The sequence below is a fragment of the Liolophura sinensis genome, chromosome 8 (assembly GCF_032854445.1).
Source record: "Liolophura sinensis isolate JHLJ2023 chromosome 8, CUHK_Ljap_v2, whole genome shotgun sequence".
In the NCBI taxonomy this organism is placed as follows: Eukaryota; Metazoa; Mollusca; class Polyplacophora; order Chitonida; family Chitonidae; genus Liolophura; species Liolophura sinensis.
Genome location: NC_088302.1, coordinates 48093192 through 48113113, shown reverse-complemented (window position 1 = coordinate 48113113; position 19922 = coordinate 48093192). Strand labels below are relative to the sequence as shown.

The 19922-nt window shown below is 39.6% G+C and overlaps 1 protein-coding gene across 1 annotated transcript; it reads right to left on the bottom strand.

Moving 5' to 3' along the window:
• Positions 1 to 2213: 2213 nt before the first annotated feature.
• On the bottom strand, positions 2214 to 12939 carry LOC135474021 (sodium- and chloride-dependent GABA transporter 3-like). The gene is made up of 11 exons (XM_064754002.1): positions 12685 to 12939; positions 11323 to 11455; positions 10795 to 10929; positions 10387 to 10490; positions 6818 to 6942; positions 6178 to 6290; positions 5328 to 5459; positions 4665 to 4764; positions 3827 to 3936; positions 3092 to 3259; positions 2214 to 2515 (listed from the first exon to the last, which is right to left on the bottom strand). Exons 1-11 carry the CDS (start codon positions 12855 to 12857, stop codon positions 2357 to 2359), a joined length of 1452 nt encoding a protein of 483 aa, XP_064610072.1. The 5' UTR covers positions 12858 to 12939; the 3' UTR covers positions 2214 to 2356.
• Between the last annotated feature and the right edge of the window lie 6983 nt (positions 12940 to 19922).

Below are 19922 nucleotides of genomic sequence, written 5' to 3'. Positions count from 1 at the left end.
GTTCCATGCAGTCAAGCCAGATGTCCCTCCTGACAAAATATGATCGCATGATTGACAGCTGTTAGCTCTGACTTTATTAAATATTTTTGCTCCGTTTAATGATTTAGATTATTCTATTTATCTGATATTTTGTAGATCGAACAGGGGCATATTTCTCTTATATCATGGCGGTCAGATTTATGTGAGGGGATCCTACACTCCAACAAAAAAAAACTCCTTCGCGAAATTCTCTTCCCAATTGATGACGGATAGCATTTTCGTCGACCTCAAGGGCCGCGGAACCTGGAGGTGGTGGTAGGTCTTCAGTCTAGTTTTTCTCACAAGATACCCCTGAACTCTCCCCTAATTTGAGACAGGCCCCAACCGCTTAGGAACTGGTTCCGCATCCCCTCTAAAATTCGGAATAAATCCATCCTCATTACAGGTTAATTCGTTATCAAGAACGGATTAATCAAATTAGATCAACGAAAATCCAATTCATCATCACGCAAGAAACAAATTTGACTGAAGATTTTGTTTTCCTTAGACCTGTTTCAAGACCTACATACCTAACCAGGGTATAGGCCCTACGGTACGTGACGACACAAGTAGCGGGGAGTTGGGCTCAAATGGTGTCCTCATCTGGAAATGTCTATTAAAGCCTGGTGCCGAGTAGAGGTGCAGATCAGCCGGTTGAAATCTCGAAGTTAGCTCCCTTGTTTCTACTGATTTCACAGGACAGAAATCTCACATTAGTACATCGGTCCAATCAGGTTCCTTCATTCTATTTACATAAATCATTCTGCATTATGCAGTGTGCCAAAACAGACTGTAAAATCGTTCGATATGCCGATAGAAAAAAACACAGACATATCTTTTGCATAAAAACGAAGGGGGAAAGTATGGTAAATTTTGTAGACGAAGCTGATTGAATCTGTGAGTCTAATGTAATTTCCAGAGATCTAAAAAACAAAGTTGGTCCTAGATGACCCATGTTAACTTCAGTATGCTGTTTTCATCGTGTCCGGTATAGCATTTATAAGGCATGAGGTTGAGTCCATTCATGTGAGCGCGTGGACGATTATTCGATAACAATTTGTCAAAAAGTAAATATCGGTAAAGTTCGGAGTGGTTTCCGTGCTTGGATTGGCTATTCATGTGCTCCGCTACACACGAGGGTCAGATAGATGGCAATTCTGACGTATACACATGGCATCTTGAGCTAAAAATGAAGCCAAAAATAATTTAGTCGTTTGTGTTGATAGCCAGACGTGCTATAAACATATTAAGTGTTGAGGGGTCGTTGTTGAAAGTCGTTAATTATGTTGTCTTCCTAGACAAGCACACAATGGAAACTAACAAGGCATGCATATATTTGCTTAGAAGATACAGTTGACAAAATGTCACGATCAGCAGACGTCCTAATTACTCACTGAGACATCACTGGTCAAAAAGAGAATACATGACCAACTTCTCCATTCACGAAAATGTAACGTGCCACTAACTCATTGCATGCAGAATCTGGACACCAGGATCCTCTCTTTTCCATTGTAACCTCTCACAGAAATTGTCTCCTGTTCCGAAACACACTCTCCGTGTCCTATTATCTCTGCACTGGACCTGGTCTGATATAATTCTCCAGCCGGTTCTCTCTGTTTTTCTCCAATCAAAAAAGTCCGACAGCATCAATCATATCAATGAAATTACTTTTATTGCCAATTAAAAAAGAATGCAAAAATTCAATGCTAATAAGCGTATGTCCTGATACTCAACTTTATGATCTAACACATGACTATAGGGGCATTAAGATTAAACATCGAGCACTTTTTCATCAAAGCTTGTACGTCCATGCCTTTTTTGTTTTAAAGTGGGTGACGATATTAGAAAATCAGATTACTACAAAAGACCCTAACCTTTAGGTGCATTGGCGATTAACGTTACGTTCAAGAATACTTCAATTCCATGCATATATGATGGTGGAGATTTTCTTGGGCGGAGGAAACCGGCGTGCAAGAAGTATACCACCGCCCATTCCGACAAATCACCTGACTTAATCCTCAGCCGAAACAGCAAGAGCCGGATCTCATGAAACCGCGCACCCCATTGGTCCAAACCGTGACATTCCCAGCACGCCAACGTTCTAACCGTTTCAGACAAAGTGGAGATAATTATAATACTATTTCATTGTTTCGCTTTTCTTTTCCGTGAAGCCGCAATGTTTGTGTGGTACGTCACTCTTACTTGGATACGTAAAATATGAAGTATCATTAAAATAGAACAAACCAGTGCACAAATGGTGCCACTTAGATTCAAGCCAGGAAGGGGTTTCAAGAGTTTCATCGGTGCACTTCTGTGTATTCAGAGAAAGCAGAAATTTTCAAGCTCGATCATCTTGGAAAACATCGGGCAGCATATGGCACATTTCCAGTTCTGTCTTATCCAGTGGAAGATCACTGAAGTACGATTTTTCCTTGCATTCATCACAGGAATGTTTTACAAAAGAGTCATACCTCATTGCTGATAAATGCTTGAAGCGCTGAAAGTGAAATAATGAAAAATGATATGTGAACACAAGTATATAGGCATTCGTTAGGTTAGTCAGATGAAGTATATTAAAATCAAATGTTGAAACATAGGATTTGTGCTTTCTGACGACATTTCCTGGCTCCATTGATTTCCAGTGACCTTGGCGTTGTTCAAGATTTCTGTGCAAAATTTGCTAGTAATGTAAAGCCATCGTAGAGATTTGCGCATGCGCTATAAGAGATATGATATACTGAAAGCACTCGACCAGATAGAGAAATTCTGTTGGCCTAAAATAACACCTCCACTAAAGGGAATGGCACATATATGATACTCGAATACACAAATGGAATGATTATTTTAAAAAATCATTCTAACTATCACTGTTGTTATGAAGAATATTATTTATGCCTTCTTTGCCTTTTGTCATAAGTATGCATCTTTAACTTTTTGGGATTTAATGTTCGGGTTTTCTTGATCTGGAATTTACGTATAAATAATAACATAAAGATTAAGGCCAATGATATATCTTAGGTCGTAATGTACATAAAAGTGCCAATAGTTTCATTAGTGGAGAAGCCAAGCATACCTGCATCAACGAGCCTTGAGTTGTGAATAGGCCGTAGACAATGGCGGCTGGTATTGGTAAGACAATACCTGTGGCGATCACCCAACCCACTGTCTGAGCAATATCTGGGTAGGAGTAGTCATTCAGTGTGGGTGGTTTAAACCTCCACAGGGTGATCGATAACACTACCTGAAAACACGGCACACATTTATTTATGTAAAAGAAAAGACAAGAAATAATATAATCTAAGTTATTTAGGAAGAGTGGGAAAACAGGCATAAACGGCCAATGACATTTTTTCTCTGACGCGGTCAGTGTCTCTGTAGATCAACCTTTATTCTCAAATTCTTACGAAGCCATAGCAAAAACAACAAGTTATGCTTCTTAAACTTAGTGTCGAACACATTATCGATGTATGTATACATTTGGTATATTGTTGTCTTTTCTTTTAAACAACAGTCAATTTAAGAAACAAACAATCAGCTGCGTTCACAAGTGTTAGCAACAAAATTTAGTCTTGTGTAAATGAGATCATCCTGTAATATTTTGTTTTTGCTCTTTCTTCTTGACGGTTTCAATAAGCAGAACAATCGATTGACCTGGACATTTCCAGATTTTCATCTGATTCATTGTCAGTTACACATGAAGGTCTAAAAGTCTAACACCAGACAAGCGGTGCACAGTGGAATGTGATGCTATGTTTCATACTGAGTATTATAAGAGTGATCATGTGGCATCTTTCATGAATATTCTTACCAGACAAATGACGGGAAGGACAAATTTCCAGTGGAATTTCAAGACTTTCAGAACTCTGTTGGGTAAGGTGGGCATCATTTCCTTGATGTTTTCACAAAAGTTGTCTGCCCCTGAAAATATATTACTTTGTTATACCAGAGCTGTGAAGGAAGATCGTTACGAAAAGCCACGGGCTTTGATGTCACCTGAACACGTCAGTTTCTTCCTTGTATTTCACACCAATACCACGAATTTCTGAGTTATGAAACTAATTATAGACTTTGCGTGCTGTATTGTGCACTACGGCAAATATGCGCTTGACGCTGAGACAAACAGAACCAAGGTGGTTTTATTATTAATGGGAAAAAACAAACAAACAAAAAAGCACGGATAATCAGAATGACAATGGGCATTAGTGCAATATAGCGTTTGTAAGAACAAATCTAAATATTTTTCGTTCAGTATATGAATAGTAAAATAAAACGTGCAAAAATTCAAATGAATACGCCCTCGTAGAGTGAAACTGTATCTAAAATAGGTATACTAGTTTTGTTAACCACGGAAAGCGTAAATAAATATTCAGATTGTATTTATTGACGAAAAGGCAGTTTTTAACCCTAAACGGCATTTTTTTTGTGAAATTTGTTCAAGTAATAGTAACAAATGTATAACCAAACCTTTTCAATGGTACATGAATTAAACTTACCACTGGTCAATCGGCGCCACTTCGCTGACTGTTCATATACACTCTATATATATCACTGTAATCATCGTATATACCACTATGTTCACTGCATTCCACTTTACTTACCATATATACCACTATATACTCACCGTATATTACTATGCATGTACTCACCATACACCCAGGCGATGGCCAGCCCCTCAAAGAAGGAAATGGTTGTTGTGCCCAATGCTGCCGAATACCAGTCAACTACTTGGAAATAATACATGCCACCCTGAAACAATCAAAGTATTGTAATTAATATATTAATTAAGTAATTTATTTATTTATTTTTTTGCATGAAGTTTGCAACGCAATAAGGAATTTTCCTACCACGTGCATGGCAACAATCAGTCTCATGGACGAAGGGACCTGCATAGCGTAATTCCTATTTCTGTAAAAACGCCAAGTTGTCTATGGAGATAGATTACTATTGCAAGCTCCCCGAAGAAGACAAGATGGTGGTCATTCTGGATTTATCTTAGAAGCTAAATTAATGACAAAATTATGAGGTGTGTTAGGCACTTTCCACTCTTTTATCCCACTCTCTGTCTCATCACATTCTTAAGTCACTGGTTTCTTTCACATGGCGCATTCCATGGCCTCGAAAGAACTTCAGAATGAAAGTTCATTTATAGAGTTTCCAAGCACGTCAAAACAAATTGACGTTTCTGTTTAGATTTGCTCCCATGCCTCTTCTGAAATAATTATAAGGCTAAATTGTGCGTTGTCATTTCTTTTAAATTACATCGTTTCGCTTGTTTTATGTTTAAAGATAGATTAGCAATTACGGCATACCTGGGTTATAAAAATGAGTCCCAATAGATTGCCTCCCACGCACGCCGCCAGACAGACGAGTACCTTGTGTTTCCCCAGAGTACCGGGGTAGAGATCGCATAGGCCGCTGGTCAGTGTTTTGAAGGCCCCAAACTGAAAAAACAGGTGCGTCAGAAAAGGTGGGGAAAACACAGTCGGTACAGACACACAGCAAAGTGTGAGGTTAAATGTTTTTCGGAAAAGAACAATGTTGCTGGCCCCGTACACGTACTGCATATAACATGCCATTACATATTTCTTGATGTATCTGTAGATATTTCTTAAGACAATCATGATAAACTTTGAATAGCATGTAGTTAAGACAGTTTCATAAAAGGTTTGGGGCTTCTTTTTATGACGCCGGAATCAAAAAAAATTCAACAACTTAAGACTCGAAGAGAAATTCTATTTAAATGTGCAAGTGGTTGGATTTGAAAATGCGAAATGAAGGCCAGAGGTTAGGCAGTGTATGTGATTATACAAATAGCTTACTACTGATATAACTGCTAGTGGCATATATATATATATATATATATATATATATATATATATATATATATATATATATATATATATATATATATATGGTGTTCGTTTTGCAACAGTTCTTCTGTATAATTAAACACGACTATAGAGATAAGGCAAGCAACATTTCACATGATTAAGCACACCTATACATGTAAATTCGTCGACAATTTAGAGCTAATATAAAAAAAACTGGGCTTTTCCAAATAATTTGTCATTGAAAGCATCTAAAAATATTCGAAAGTTGTAGTGTTCATCCGTGAACTATACTTAATGAATACAACTATATTCTTGGTGAACCGTTTACCTGAGAGTCCACGGCCAGCAGAATACAGGTGAGGAAGAAGAGAACTGTCCAGAGCTGGGGTAAGGGCAGTAACGAGGCCGTGTGAGGGTATGTGATGAAAATCAAGCCAGGTCCTGTGAGGAGGAAGGATGACAAACTAGTTCAAGGGAGACTACTTTCACAGAAACTGAATCTCGTGTAAGCTATTTCAACTACGTTGACGGCATTTGGTTATTTTCCCTCTGTGTGTGTGGAGAAAATAAATCGTGTGACCTTTGTGAGAAAACACCCACCGTGAAATAAGAATATACGAAAAAAGTACAAGCTGTGCTAGCATTCTAATTTTGGGGTAATATTTTGAAAAGAAAAGCTGCAATGGGAAAAAGATTGAACAAAGCTAGGAGCGAGGTAAAATGCATAAACAAAACAGGCAGGGATAACAAATCACAGTAAACTTTAAAAACAATTAAGACGGGATGTGATCAGATTAAACGAGGGAATGATTCGTCTGCTACATCTTGTCGACTTTATGGAAAAATAATGAATGGCTGAGATGAGAAAACAAAGCAAGGCCCTACACAAGATAAAAACGAATCATTCCAAAAACAGAGTAATGTGGTACAGAATCCATCTGTCAATTATAATCTTGTTCGTGGTTTACCTGAATTCCGTATTTCAGAGACAGGAATGCCAGTTTCGTATGCCATGTAACCGAGGATAGTGAACAGGGCGAAGCCGCAGTAAATCGCTGCCAGTAAATCTGCTATGCTGATGATAATTGAGTTTCTAAAACATATAATGGTATATCAACCAGAGTTGGTTTTACATGGTGTGTTATGTATTTATTTATTTATTTATTTGATTGTTGTTTTACGCCGTGCCCAGAAATATTTCACGTACACGACGGCATTATGGTTGGAGGAAATCGGGCGGTGTGGCTCAGCTAGATCAGATGGCCATCCGTTACTTCGATTTTCTGGCCACAAGATCACGAAGCAGTCTTCGACTTATGTTTAGTCTTTTAATCGGTATTATTCCTGAACTATGAAATGCTAATTTTCAATTTTGTCATCATAGTCTAAAACAAATGTTATCATTTTAAAATAAAACTTCCTAACGTTAGTCAAACATTAGCATAGTAAACCATTTTGAAAATAATATTACATACAAAAGAGTAGAGGGCAGAAAATGAATATAGAGCAGCGACGACTGTATAATAGTTGGCAAATGGTGAAGTACCGCCTCTTGTCAGTTTACCTCAGTTATCATTTTATTCAAACTTTTCAGGTAAATACTTAAACGTTAGCAAATTACACACCCCTTTGCATCATGGCTTAAGCAGAGTTGGGGGAAATGAAAACAGTGATGCAGTGATGTTAATGGCAATATATTAAACGTTACTGGTCTAGAAATATTCAGAATGCACATTTAATATACAACGACATTAAAACAATACAAAGGGACCAGCCTAACTAGCCCTGACTGAGACAAGCTCGCACTACACGATCTTTGGGCCTCGACTTTTTCTTCAACTGCGCGACCAGTAGTCACCCTTGTGATTTCGTTATATATTGGCCCGCAAAGTTTCACACGAGACGTGGGATCAATATCATTTTCGGTGTTGGAGATACGATGAGCAACATTTACCGAATGAATGCTCTTTCGTGCCGGCTGAGCCGCATTTATTTGCATAGTTGAAAATAATACGTAACATGATTGATCTTTCGTGACGGTGTTACATGACGTTTTAGTGCAATAGTATTAGAGTTTTTAGCCAATGGGAGTCCAGATTGTTTTACTGTATACAGGTTACTACATGAGCATACAGTGGGTATGTAAGATGGAGAGTGACTCGTGCAGAACGGCGAGCAAGAGCGAAGGGGAGTTTGAGTTCTCAGCTGCCTGCATGATAGACGAAGAACTTTCTCAAACTGCATGTGAAATGGGTAAGGAACGCATTAAAGAATACTAGTCTTCCTCACCCGGCGATGAATTGAATCCGGTAAGACCAATGAGGCCTTGTCCTTTCAAACCCACGAAAACGGATTTCGAATTGACGCTCCCCTCCTCACGCAGGTAAACATACTTACATAGCAGGAAGCCTCTCGAGGGAACATCTGGCTTTAATTGTAGTTGTCCAAAGTTGACAATTTTGTAATGAAAATATTGTACACGGTACTCAGTATGTCACGTGATTTATGATCGGAAGAAAAGTGGAGGAGCCCCGGAAAACACCGATGTTTCCCAAACATCTTCTAATCTTCACCATAGGCTTTTGATGTAGAATTGTATCAATTGGGAAAACCATAACGCCAAAAGAACTGCTATTAGGCAAATCGGACAGTTCGCTTATCGAAGTTTTCATATTTCATAATTTCTGAAATATAAAGTAGGCTGCGATACTGATTAAAAGAATTTAATTCGAATAATGATTACGTGCAATACGTTGTAAGTTTTTTTTTCACTTCAATGCGCTTTTCAAAGTTTGTTTTCAAATGATTTACAGCGTCCCCTCATCGACGCAAAGAAAGTGCAACTGGGCCGCAGAGATATTTAGGAAATGGCATTGGGATAGGAGAAATTTCGCTAAATTTGAAAATGGCATCAGTACTACTATACCCTACATTCTGAAAATGACCAAAGACGAGATATGTTACAGCGTTTCTCGCTTCCTGTGTGAAATTCGAAAAGAAAATGGTGAAGAATATCCGACTTCAACCCTCTATGACCTTCTGATAACCATTCAATTCTATACTTAATTAAACTTAAAGGTCTTCAAATTGTTACAAGATGAGGCATTCCTGCAACTGAAAAATACTTTGGATCATCTCATGAACGCGTCAAGGAAGGAATATCTGTCAGAAATCGTGTACACATTGCACTGGAGCAGAACACCGAAACCTCCGCTGAAACAACAGTCAGCTATATATTATGGCCGATTTCAATGGACTCCGTTTGTTAAGATACAATGAAGACACCTCTAAAGCCAATCAAGGAGGACTGAAGCCTCGGAAAATTAAACGCAAAATCGTCTATGATTACGTTGATTGAACAAACTTGGACCGCTGCATATAGTCTCACTGGAGGCTTACTCGAGGCACTGACAAGTAATTGCACACCTTTTTAGAATCTGATGCAATGGTTTGAAAATAGTCAGGTGGGTGTTTCGTGACCATGAATAAAACAGAATTTCCGTATTCTCTCTGCCAGCCTTTAGCTGCTCCTTTTCTATAATACGCGCGTACGGGCCATGGCTTGTTGGGTGGCGCTTCGGACTGCAAATCGGCCTGTCGTGGATCGTTGTCCCGGTTAGGAGCAGAGAATTTTCACATTCCACCACAGGCAGTTCAGTGATTGTAGAATCTTGTAGAACTGTGAAAACGGGATTGGAATCGTTGCAGACCACCTGATCTCCATCGCTGTATGTACATGTGGGGAAGTTGTCAGTTTTCACCAAAGCTCGGCGGTTTTACCCTGGTTTCTTGTAGGGGTTTCTTCCACCCACTCATAAATACAGATCCGTCGTCATATGTGGAATACTCTTTGAGTACGGCGTAAAAAAACGAATGGGTCGGGCAATCCGTCTTTAATATGCTGCGTTGATATCCATCTCGCTTCCTTGCTCCAACTTCTTAGTGCTGAGTGCCAAGCAATACAGAAACAAGTGCCATTTTTGAAGTCTTTGGTTGACCCCACCCGAAGCGGTCACATTTTTGGAAAACCAGTGTAGCCTACACATACAGTACATGACGAACGTAAGTGTTGAGAGAGTCTTTGAATTATACGCATATATTTTGGCAAAAATCTGCAGGACACATCTGCCTCGTCACCTGACAGTGCATGTACACATGCTAATATTATGTTGTTACGTTTTAGAAACTAGTTACCGTACTTAATCGCTTATATTTAAACTGATTTAAATGAAGGCGGGTTTTATGTTTATGAATAGGGAACTGGAAACACTCAAAATTTATTAGTGTTGCCGTTTACACAACAATTAGAAAGTATACTTCCGACATGAGTTGTCCCAATATATTTGAAATTCTCAGAGGTTCTGTTGGAATACTATAGGCTATTTTATTCGTATTTGGATATACTCGTGTTTCACATAACTAAGCCAACTCGTGAAATGAGGGAATCCGCTCCTGACCCACGTGACAATACAGTGAAATGAAGCCAGACGCTATGCCCAATCCGTTCACGTTATCGTTAGGGCTATTGTAGACTCACCCTAGACTCTGGTCATGGAATCTGTTATAGCTGCCGAGTGTAGTGACTGCCCCATATCCGTTACCCAGGCTGTAAAACCCGTAAATAAACCCTTCCACCCACACCTTAAAACAGAAATAAGTCAGAATAAGCTACGTCTTGTCGGCTAAGAATCGGGGGTTGGTGTAATCGGTTTCGTGTATGGAAAATCTTAATTTTGATGTGTTTTTGAACTTACAACTCTTTCTATGCCATTTAGGATCACTGTTTTCCTCTTGTATACCTTTACATCTTTTATTAATTCTCTTCTCTGTTTCTGTGGTTGAAATAGACGTGACTAACTTCAAATGTTAAGGCCGACAATTGCAGGACATCAAGGCCGCTACTCACAGTTTCCTCCAAACATCGACAAACAGATCCTTTACTTACCTGGTAGGATTTGAGCCCGTCCCAATCAGGGGTCACGTAGAAGAGGACCCCGTCCAGAGACCCCGGCAGCAGCGAGGCCCGGATCAGCAGTATGGTGAGGAGAATAAAAGGGGCCGGAGCTGTGATGTAGACCGCCTATAGGAGAGATACGGACTGACCGATGACCGAATAAATGGTTGATGGATGGATGGATGGATGCACGGTAAGGACAGAATAATCAGTTAAGTAATGTGGTGGATGGGTAATTGGATGGACGGACGGGTTGAAGAATGGACAGATTTATTGACCCACTGATTAACTGATACGTTGATTGATTGGTTGGATGATGGACGGACGGGTTGATGGATGGACGGGTTGAAAAATAGACAGATTTATTGACCCATTGATTAATTGATACGTTGATTTATCGGTTGGATGATGGATGGACGGGTTGACGGACTTATTGTTTGATTTGATTTATCATGTGAATTACTTTTTGCTGATATATCAGGATATTGAGGAATTTGCATGGTAAAATGTTTGACTTACAATCCTTGAAGAGAAGACTCCTTTACAGAGACAGATGAAGACAAGGGTCCACGAGATAGTCACAGCCAGCGCCAGTTCCCACTTCAATGTGCCCATAAACTCAAATCCACGCGAGAGGTCCAGTACGTTGTACCTTCAAACGGAAAAATACAGTTAGAATGACAGATGTAAATATCTTCACATTTAGCAAGCTTCAAGCATAGAGTTTTATCGTTTTGTCTGGTGCGTGCAAAAAACGGTAACAAATGTCCCAAGTGAATAAAATAAGCTTAAACTGGACCTTGAAACATGAGACAAAGTAATTACGCACAAATTTTGCAGAAAAATTTTATGTTCCTGATAACTGTCAGACATTTGGCTCTGATGCTATGAAACGGAAATTTTGTTCTCATGTAATTGTTTTGTCTGCTTTCGCCTTTGGTTCATAACGCCCTTTTCAGAATTCAACATTACTTCGTTCATTTCATGGCGATTTTCCAGTGTAGCAAGCCAACCCCAGTGCCGGTGTATCTATAGGGCGGCCTCACTGAAAGACAACGCTTTAGACGCCACATATATGTACAATGACACCGGGTCCAACATCTTGTCCTATCACCTTGTACTGACTGATAATGAACAAAAAAATACGCAGATTGCAGATTCCAAAGTAATATTTTATTTAATTATTTTTTTTATTCGAGTTTTACGCCGTACTCAAGAATATTTCACCTACAAGACGGTCGCCAGCATTATTTTGGGAGGAAACCGGGCAGACCCCGGAGGAAACCCACGGCCATCCGCAGAATGCTGGCAGACCTTCCCACTTACCGCCGGAAAGGAGGCCAGCATGAGCTGGATTTGAACTCACAGCGACCGCATTGGCGAGAGGCTTCTGGATCATTACGTTGCGCTTGCGCGCTATTTAGGGTTTATCATAGCTGATCATGTAAATGCGTAAATAGTGGAAAATTGCACGCTTCATGGCTTAAGCAGAATTAGGTAAAAAAAATATGCAGTGATGCTAATTACAATTTATTCCAATTTACTGGTCTAGAATTACCCTAACTTCTGTGTTGTCATCATATTAAACATGAAATAACATTAAAACAATATAAAGGGACCGGATCTCGGGGATGCCTAGTCCCCTAGTATAATCCTGATTTATGCAGGAATAACCAAAGCAGTGATGACAGTGTGATCATTGGCAAATGGTTACCCTACATTTAACCGGTGAAATATGATCTCTTGTCAATTTAGCTCAGGTAAAGCCATATATCAGACCGGACTCGGGAATGAACGTGGGCCTCACGGTTACAAGGCGCACATGTGTATAGGCCTATAGCTTATGTTCTATTACAGCGTGAGCGGTATTCTGAGCCTTACGTCCAAAACTCCTCTGTGGCAAGCATGCTGGCTCTTCCCCCGGTGGTATTCATGATGCGGTTAGACGAGGCGTTAACGTTGATCGTTCCGTTAACGTCCCATATCGGTATGCATCCCTCAGTGTTCCATTCATGCCCACACGTGGTCCATGGAGGTGTAGGCCGGAAACACATGACGCAGTAGTATAGGGTCCAGACGGTCACCGTGTTATAATAGACAGAAAACACGGTAGACAACAGAACCATGGAAATACCCACACCTGCCAAAATATAAAACTCATTTTCACAGTAGTATAGGCTAAGCACTAAATATTTGACACATAACATGTGTATTTGTATGCGCCAAACATTTGACACACAATAGGTGTATTTGTATACGCCAAACATTTGACACACAACAGGTGTATTTGTATACGCCAAACATTGGACAAAAAATATGAAGATAAATCCTCACGTAGGTGCATCGTGTTATACTTCGTTGTTATTCCCATGTTGAGGAGAATCGCTGATGAATTATGCCTTTCTGTTATAAACTTGAGGAGGATCGCTGATGAATTATGCCCCTCTGTTATAAACTTGAGGTGAATCGCTGATAAATTATGCCCTTCTGTTATAAACGAGGAGAATCGCTGATGAACTATGCCCTTCTGTTATAAACTTGAGGAGAATCGCTGATGAACTATGCCCTTCTGTTATAAACTTGTGGAGAGTCGCTGATGAATTATGCCCTTCTGTTATAAACTTGAGGAGAATCGCTGATGAACTATGCCCTTCTGTTATAAACTCGAGGAGAATCGCTGATGAACTATGAAAGTCTGTTATAAACTCGAGGAGAATCGCTGATGAATTATGCCCTTCTGTTATAAACTTGAGGAGAATCGCTGATGAACTATGCCCTTCTGTTATAAACTCGAGGAGAATCGCTGATGAATTATGCCCTTCTGTTATAAACTTGAGGCGAATCGCTGATGAACTATGCCCTTCTGTTATAAACGAACGCTAGATCATTGGGGAACATTTTTCGCCTAAAATGACAGCCAAAGCTGTAAAGGATATTTTGTTCATTGCTACCTTTACGATGATGATTTGTGGATAAACTGGTGACGTACACATGTATTATAAGAGAACATTGTTTAAACCAGCTTGGAACGGAGTCTCCATTGCGCAGGAAAGGTTACCTCATTGCATATGATAATTTGCAAAGCCTTATTGGTTCCTTTATTTGTACAAATTTCTGCTCAAAGTTAAAAACTAGTCTGATAACCTTTTATATGACCTTTATAAATAATATGGTGTCATTCATCGGCTTAAGAGAAATTTACAACAAAGTAACTTGACTGGAGCAGCTGGTACCTCAAGGTTAATGTTGGGGGGAAAAAAAGAACATGTTAAACATTTTGGTAAAGGATGTCCCGCCTTGTCAACCAAAGCGCAAGGCCAGTTACACATACCTTGAAACAACGGACTCATTTTCCAGAATCTAAGAGGGCTCATTGAGAAGTATTGCCCAATGCAGCTCTCAAGGAAAAATAGAGGAATGCCACATACAACAATGAAAATGGCACTGACGATAAGAAAGGCTCCTGTAACAAAATTCCATAAAAGATGCATTAGGTATAACAGTCTTCTCAGCAAATATGAAGTAACTAACAGTAATGTATTTCTACACAAAAGTCCTTCTGTGTAGGCCACATCCACAGGTATCTAGGCCTCTCAGTACAACGTTGTTTCCGATGTGAATGCGACCGTGATATAGGCGTAGGAGTTGGAAGATACGTCAGGAACGTCGTACGATCAAAATAAGTAATAGGTGCTGATTGCTTTTTGGCCAGTGGGAACCAAGAAATCAAAAACAAACAGTCTTATGGGTACTCCATGGTCGATGTGATTAGCATGCCAGAGCGGCGCAGTGACCGAGGAGCGGTTGTGGTAAGGTGTGGCAGAAACCTTCACATGATCATGGGTTTCGTTCGGGCTATGCCTGTTTTTCCTCCCACCATAATTCTGGCCGCTGTTGTTAAAGAGAAATATTCTTAAGTGCGGCGTAAACCACCAATCAAATAAATACATGTAAATAAATTTATCTGACTTTTTTATGTGATTATATCTTGTAGAAAATTTAATGTGCTAAAATCAAACAGTAGATGTATACAGTCTTGCGGCACCGACTTTTTGATGTGTATACATGTAGGCCCTATATACTTGTCATGTAAGTAAAGTACCTTCAATGGAACGACGTAAAGAGTAAAGGAGTAAATAAAAGACACCCTGCAACTAGATGCGAAATCGTCCCTCGGGTCGACTGCCAACCTGCTTACACTGACAGATCATCTGTGAATTGACGCAAAGGCTTTTCTGTATGCGCTTGAACTTGTTACGCAACAGGTGTAGCCGATGAAATAGGCCAACCTAAACTATTTGTTGCTTGCCATCAGAGTGAGTGAGTGCTTTGGGTTTAACGTCGTACTCAACAATTTTTCAGTCATATGACGACGAAGGAATCCTTATGGTAATATGCCTCCTTGTCGCAGGACGGATTTCCACCGCTCTTTTATCTAGTGTTGCTCCACTGAGACGACTTACCGAGGGCAAGTAAGCCGCACCGCCCGAGCCATTATACTGATACGAGTCAACAAGTCGTTGCACTATCCCCTTCATGCTGAACGCCAAGCGAGGAAGTTACAACTTCCTCTTTTCTTAGGTGTGACTCGACCCAGGGTTGATCCTGGATCTACCACTCCCAAATCGGACGCTTGCTTGCCATCAGTTTATTATAATAATATCCCATTCCGTTATAATGTTGTTATTTGAAATAGCTTTTGTCTTACAAATTTTACCGTCGATGCACAACGGTGTCTTTAATAGACATTTATTACGAAGATAAACTGATAAACAGGTGCCTCCTTTCCTTCAATGCAACTGGAAGAGAGGGTGTATGTATGCATGCTTGGGGTTTAACGTCGTACTTAGCATTTTTTCAATCATCGGACGACGAAGAGTCATTAGGTGTGTGTACATATACTGTGTCTTCTTGTGGCAGGGCAAGTTCATGCCAAAGTACTGTCGCCACTGTAGCATTATGCCTAAGACACCAAACACGACACCCCACCCAGTCACATTGTACTGACACCGGGCCAACCAGCCATGTTCCTTGCTCTGACCTCTCACTGCTGAGCGTCACCCGAGGCAGTAAAGAGAGGCTGTTAGTTAAAGTAAACAGCGTTAAGCTTTAATTGGAAGATTACTATATATAGCCCGTATAGATTTACAATAATATATTTAAACTTACCTAACATATAACTTGACAATGTATGAAGAAATATAAAAAAATTCTTGTATGGTTCAACTTAATCGCACCTCTAATACCTCACTTTGTTAAGTACTAAAACAAGTACGCAATTACAGGAATTGAACTTTTTGATCTGTGCAACACAACGGTTAAAAAGGCACGCGTGTTAGCACACAAAGTGGAGAAAGTGGTATAACCTATGAAATATTATGTTGGATAATATTCTGTTAAATACAGAGTTCCTCTGAGCTTCCACATTATGTTTTTTTCTTTCGCTTTATAACAATATGATCGGGTGACCCAACCCAATACTTCGTTATAGATTACTACTCCTAGCTAGACATCAAACATGTGGAAATGATTTGGGTTCACATGATCACATGATTTTTATTATGAAGGAAATTCCCACAGGAAAACGCCTTAAAACAGCAAAATCTACTTTTTACAATACTTTTGTCTTTTGATAAAACAGAAAATATAAATCGCATCACTCCAATTTTTCCCACACATGTTCTTCAGTAATTGTACTTCGTATTAAAGTAAGTTCTACTTGTGTTTCTGCATAAAAAAAAATTACACCTCACTGCTACACCAGCGATTTCCTATCCAGTTGCAAGGTGTCCCTTCTCTATACTCCGGTCAGCGGGCTGTATATCACAGACATACTGTCGAGTTGTCATGTTTGTGGAGGTTGTCTATATGGGGCTGCCTGATCGAGCTAAACATGTGTGACAACCTTGCCATATATATATATATATATATATATATATATATATATATATATATATATATATATATATATATATATATATATATATATATATGTATAAGTAAGTACCGCGTGAACAAACTCACCACCTCCATTTCTCATGACGACGTGTGGGAATTTCCACAGAGATCCCACGCCAACAGAAAAGCCTAAACACGACATCATGAATTCCAGGGAGTTGTGCCATTTCCCTCTTTCACTGGTATCCTTCCTCGTGTCTTTTTCATCCTTCGCTATGGCTTCCATATCCTGCGCCATGTTGATGCGCTGTGGGCTCCAGTGTATTAAACGGAAGAGGTCAAACATAAATCAGAGCATTCATTAATGGGCACTCAGCAATGAAAAAGAGTCGTATAGTTCACGGTCCAGTTCACTTAACACATCCCCATGCCCCAGTGTGTAGTGTACAAAAGATCAAAACGTCTTCCACAACAGGGTGTTGAACAAAAGGCGAAGAGTTGCGATGGAACGGAACGCCTTATAAAACACACTATAGCAGCATGTGGTTAAGCGAAGTGAGATACATACATTTTATTTTGTTAATACAAAGAAATAAAATCCACCTAGAATGTGCGTTTACAATGGTTATACATATGTAAATTAGGTGGGGAGGATGCAATGGTTAGTGTTGAACACAAGCCTGCGGCAATCACTGCTACACACACTTATCTCTTCACATTATGTATAGACCCACAAAAGCAGTATGCATAAAGCAGTGTCAGTTAACTAGCACTGCCGAAAAAAATTTGAAATGTTAGCAGTAATGTTTATTCAACAGGCCTATTACCAGGAATTTCCTACAGTCCGTTTTAAGGCAGCAGAAAGTGAACAATTGTTATCGAATAAGTGTTTCCTAATTCTTGATAGTGTGAGGAAAGCCCCTTCGCTGCAGCAGGACATAAGCTTGAGGGATCTATATGCTTAAAAACAGACATTCCTGACGCCAGACGTCTACCAAAATGGAATGTTTTATGCCAATGAAATGAAATCAGTAGCCAAATACAATGCTGATTTATAAGATGTCGATAATCAAAACATGTATCCCAGTTGCGCTTTGATTGCATCTGATACTGATCACGAGAATCCATAAAAATCAGAAAAAAAGTATTTTGAGAATTGTAAATCTTATCAAAGATAAAGAAATAATCTAAAATCTAAATTTTTTGAATGGTCTTTCAAGGGGTCAAGTTTATGGATGGAGAAATCTGAATCTGTAAGAAACTACGCCACCTTGTTAGATACCGGGAAAACTTAACTTTAAACCGCATGCAGGCTATCCAGGGTGAGCTAGACTCTAATGCTTAACACAATTGATATATGGCTAGCTGTCTTGAAGTAGAACCCCGGCGCTGGATGTTCCAAACTACGCATAGATGGTTTGGATACCCCCTAATCGATTCCGATCGTTTAAAACGTCAAAAACGTGGGGAAAGTGATAGGATTTGGTGATCAGAAAATCTACTCCCCTACGATCGAGCCCCCGTTGTCTTTGTGACGTCGCATAGGTATATTCCCTGCAGGCTTGACAGAGGCATTACTTATGGATAACAACTCCTGGATTTATTGTGTGTTGGTGACGTTTCCATGTAGGTTCTTACATCGTTATCAAACCATATGAACATAAAGAGATACAAGACAACATATATACAGTAAGAGAGTGAGTGGTGTCAAAAACAGGCAACAATGTAATATAGATATTAACTTCAGGGTTAATGGCTTCAGGGTTTAAGGCGGTCACTGTCTAATCTGATGAGGTCATTGTAGGCGCTCGGTAGGTGGTACCCCCAGTCTCGGTTAAGCTGTGGATTGTGTCGTCGGATCAGGCGTTTGAGGCTTCTCCACGTGCACAACACACGCAACAGGAGACAATCGTTGTACTTTTGCAACCAATTGTCGCTTGCAATTGTCACAACGCAATGTACTGTAAAGTTACATACTGCAGGGCACTATAGGTCACTCTGTGGTTCAGGTCGACCCGTCACACTCATGTACCACCTGTTTACATCACAATTAAACTCATGACTGGCGTTGTACAAGTTTGTTTTCAACCGTTTTAATCCTTTGTAAAGACAGAGGAAGAGAAAGTCGAGTCGGTTTGGATATATCATGCACGTGTTCAGTTACAAAAAAGGAATCATCTCTAAGCAAACTTTTAGCAACTCATGCATTTCAACAAACACATCTCATGATGTTCACGCACACATATTTATCGCCTTGGGGCGACCCTATAGTCCCTAAACATGAACTACAATTCTCCACAAAGACTTAATTTGCAGCATGCGTTCATTAATTACATCGATAACAGTTACATTTACGTTGAAGAAACAAGATCTTCTTCACTTCTGGCATCTATATAGGCTACCATTTATACAAAATGGCGTCTTGCTTTAAAGGATCTATGCGCACCTGTTGGTACCATCTACAATCAGTGCACACGAATTACAATGAGAACCAATAAAGCCCCCGTCTCCAGCACATCTCCAGATTATCCTTATACGAACAAGTCGACATGTAGAAATTTTTAGGCAGTGATCATTGAAAATGTCGATCCTTCTTATCTACCTGACCGTCTATAGCCCAGGAGGTACATCTTACCTGAACATTTATATATGTAGAATGAGGAAAAAGGTACCGTATATATGATATTCAATGCTCCTATGCAGGTAGAGACCATGTTGTCAGGTTTCGAATCTGCACAGTCACGTCTAGTACAATTTTATTACACCTCATTTTATTCATCATCAAGATGTAAACAGCAAATATAGAGAGATACTACTCGGTGAATTTATATCTCCATATTTACTCTTGTTCATTCAGGGATAAGTTCAGTACCAATTCTTACGACTTGCCCCGTTGTCAGTATAATGTGATTGGGTGGGGTGTCATGTCTGGAGTCTTCGGCATGACACTTCAGTGCCGGTAGGCCTGCCATAAGAAAACACAGTCTATGTACACACAACCAATGACTCCTCGTCGTCATATGACTGAAAAATTGTTCAGAACGACGTTAAACCTCAAGGACACACACACACACACACACACACATACATACATACATACATACATACATACATACATACATACATACATACATACATACATACATACATACATACATACATACATACATACATTAATATACAAAACAACCAACAGTCAGAATTCTGCCTATATATATACG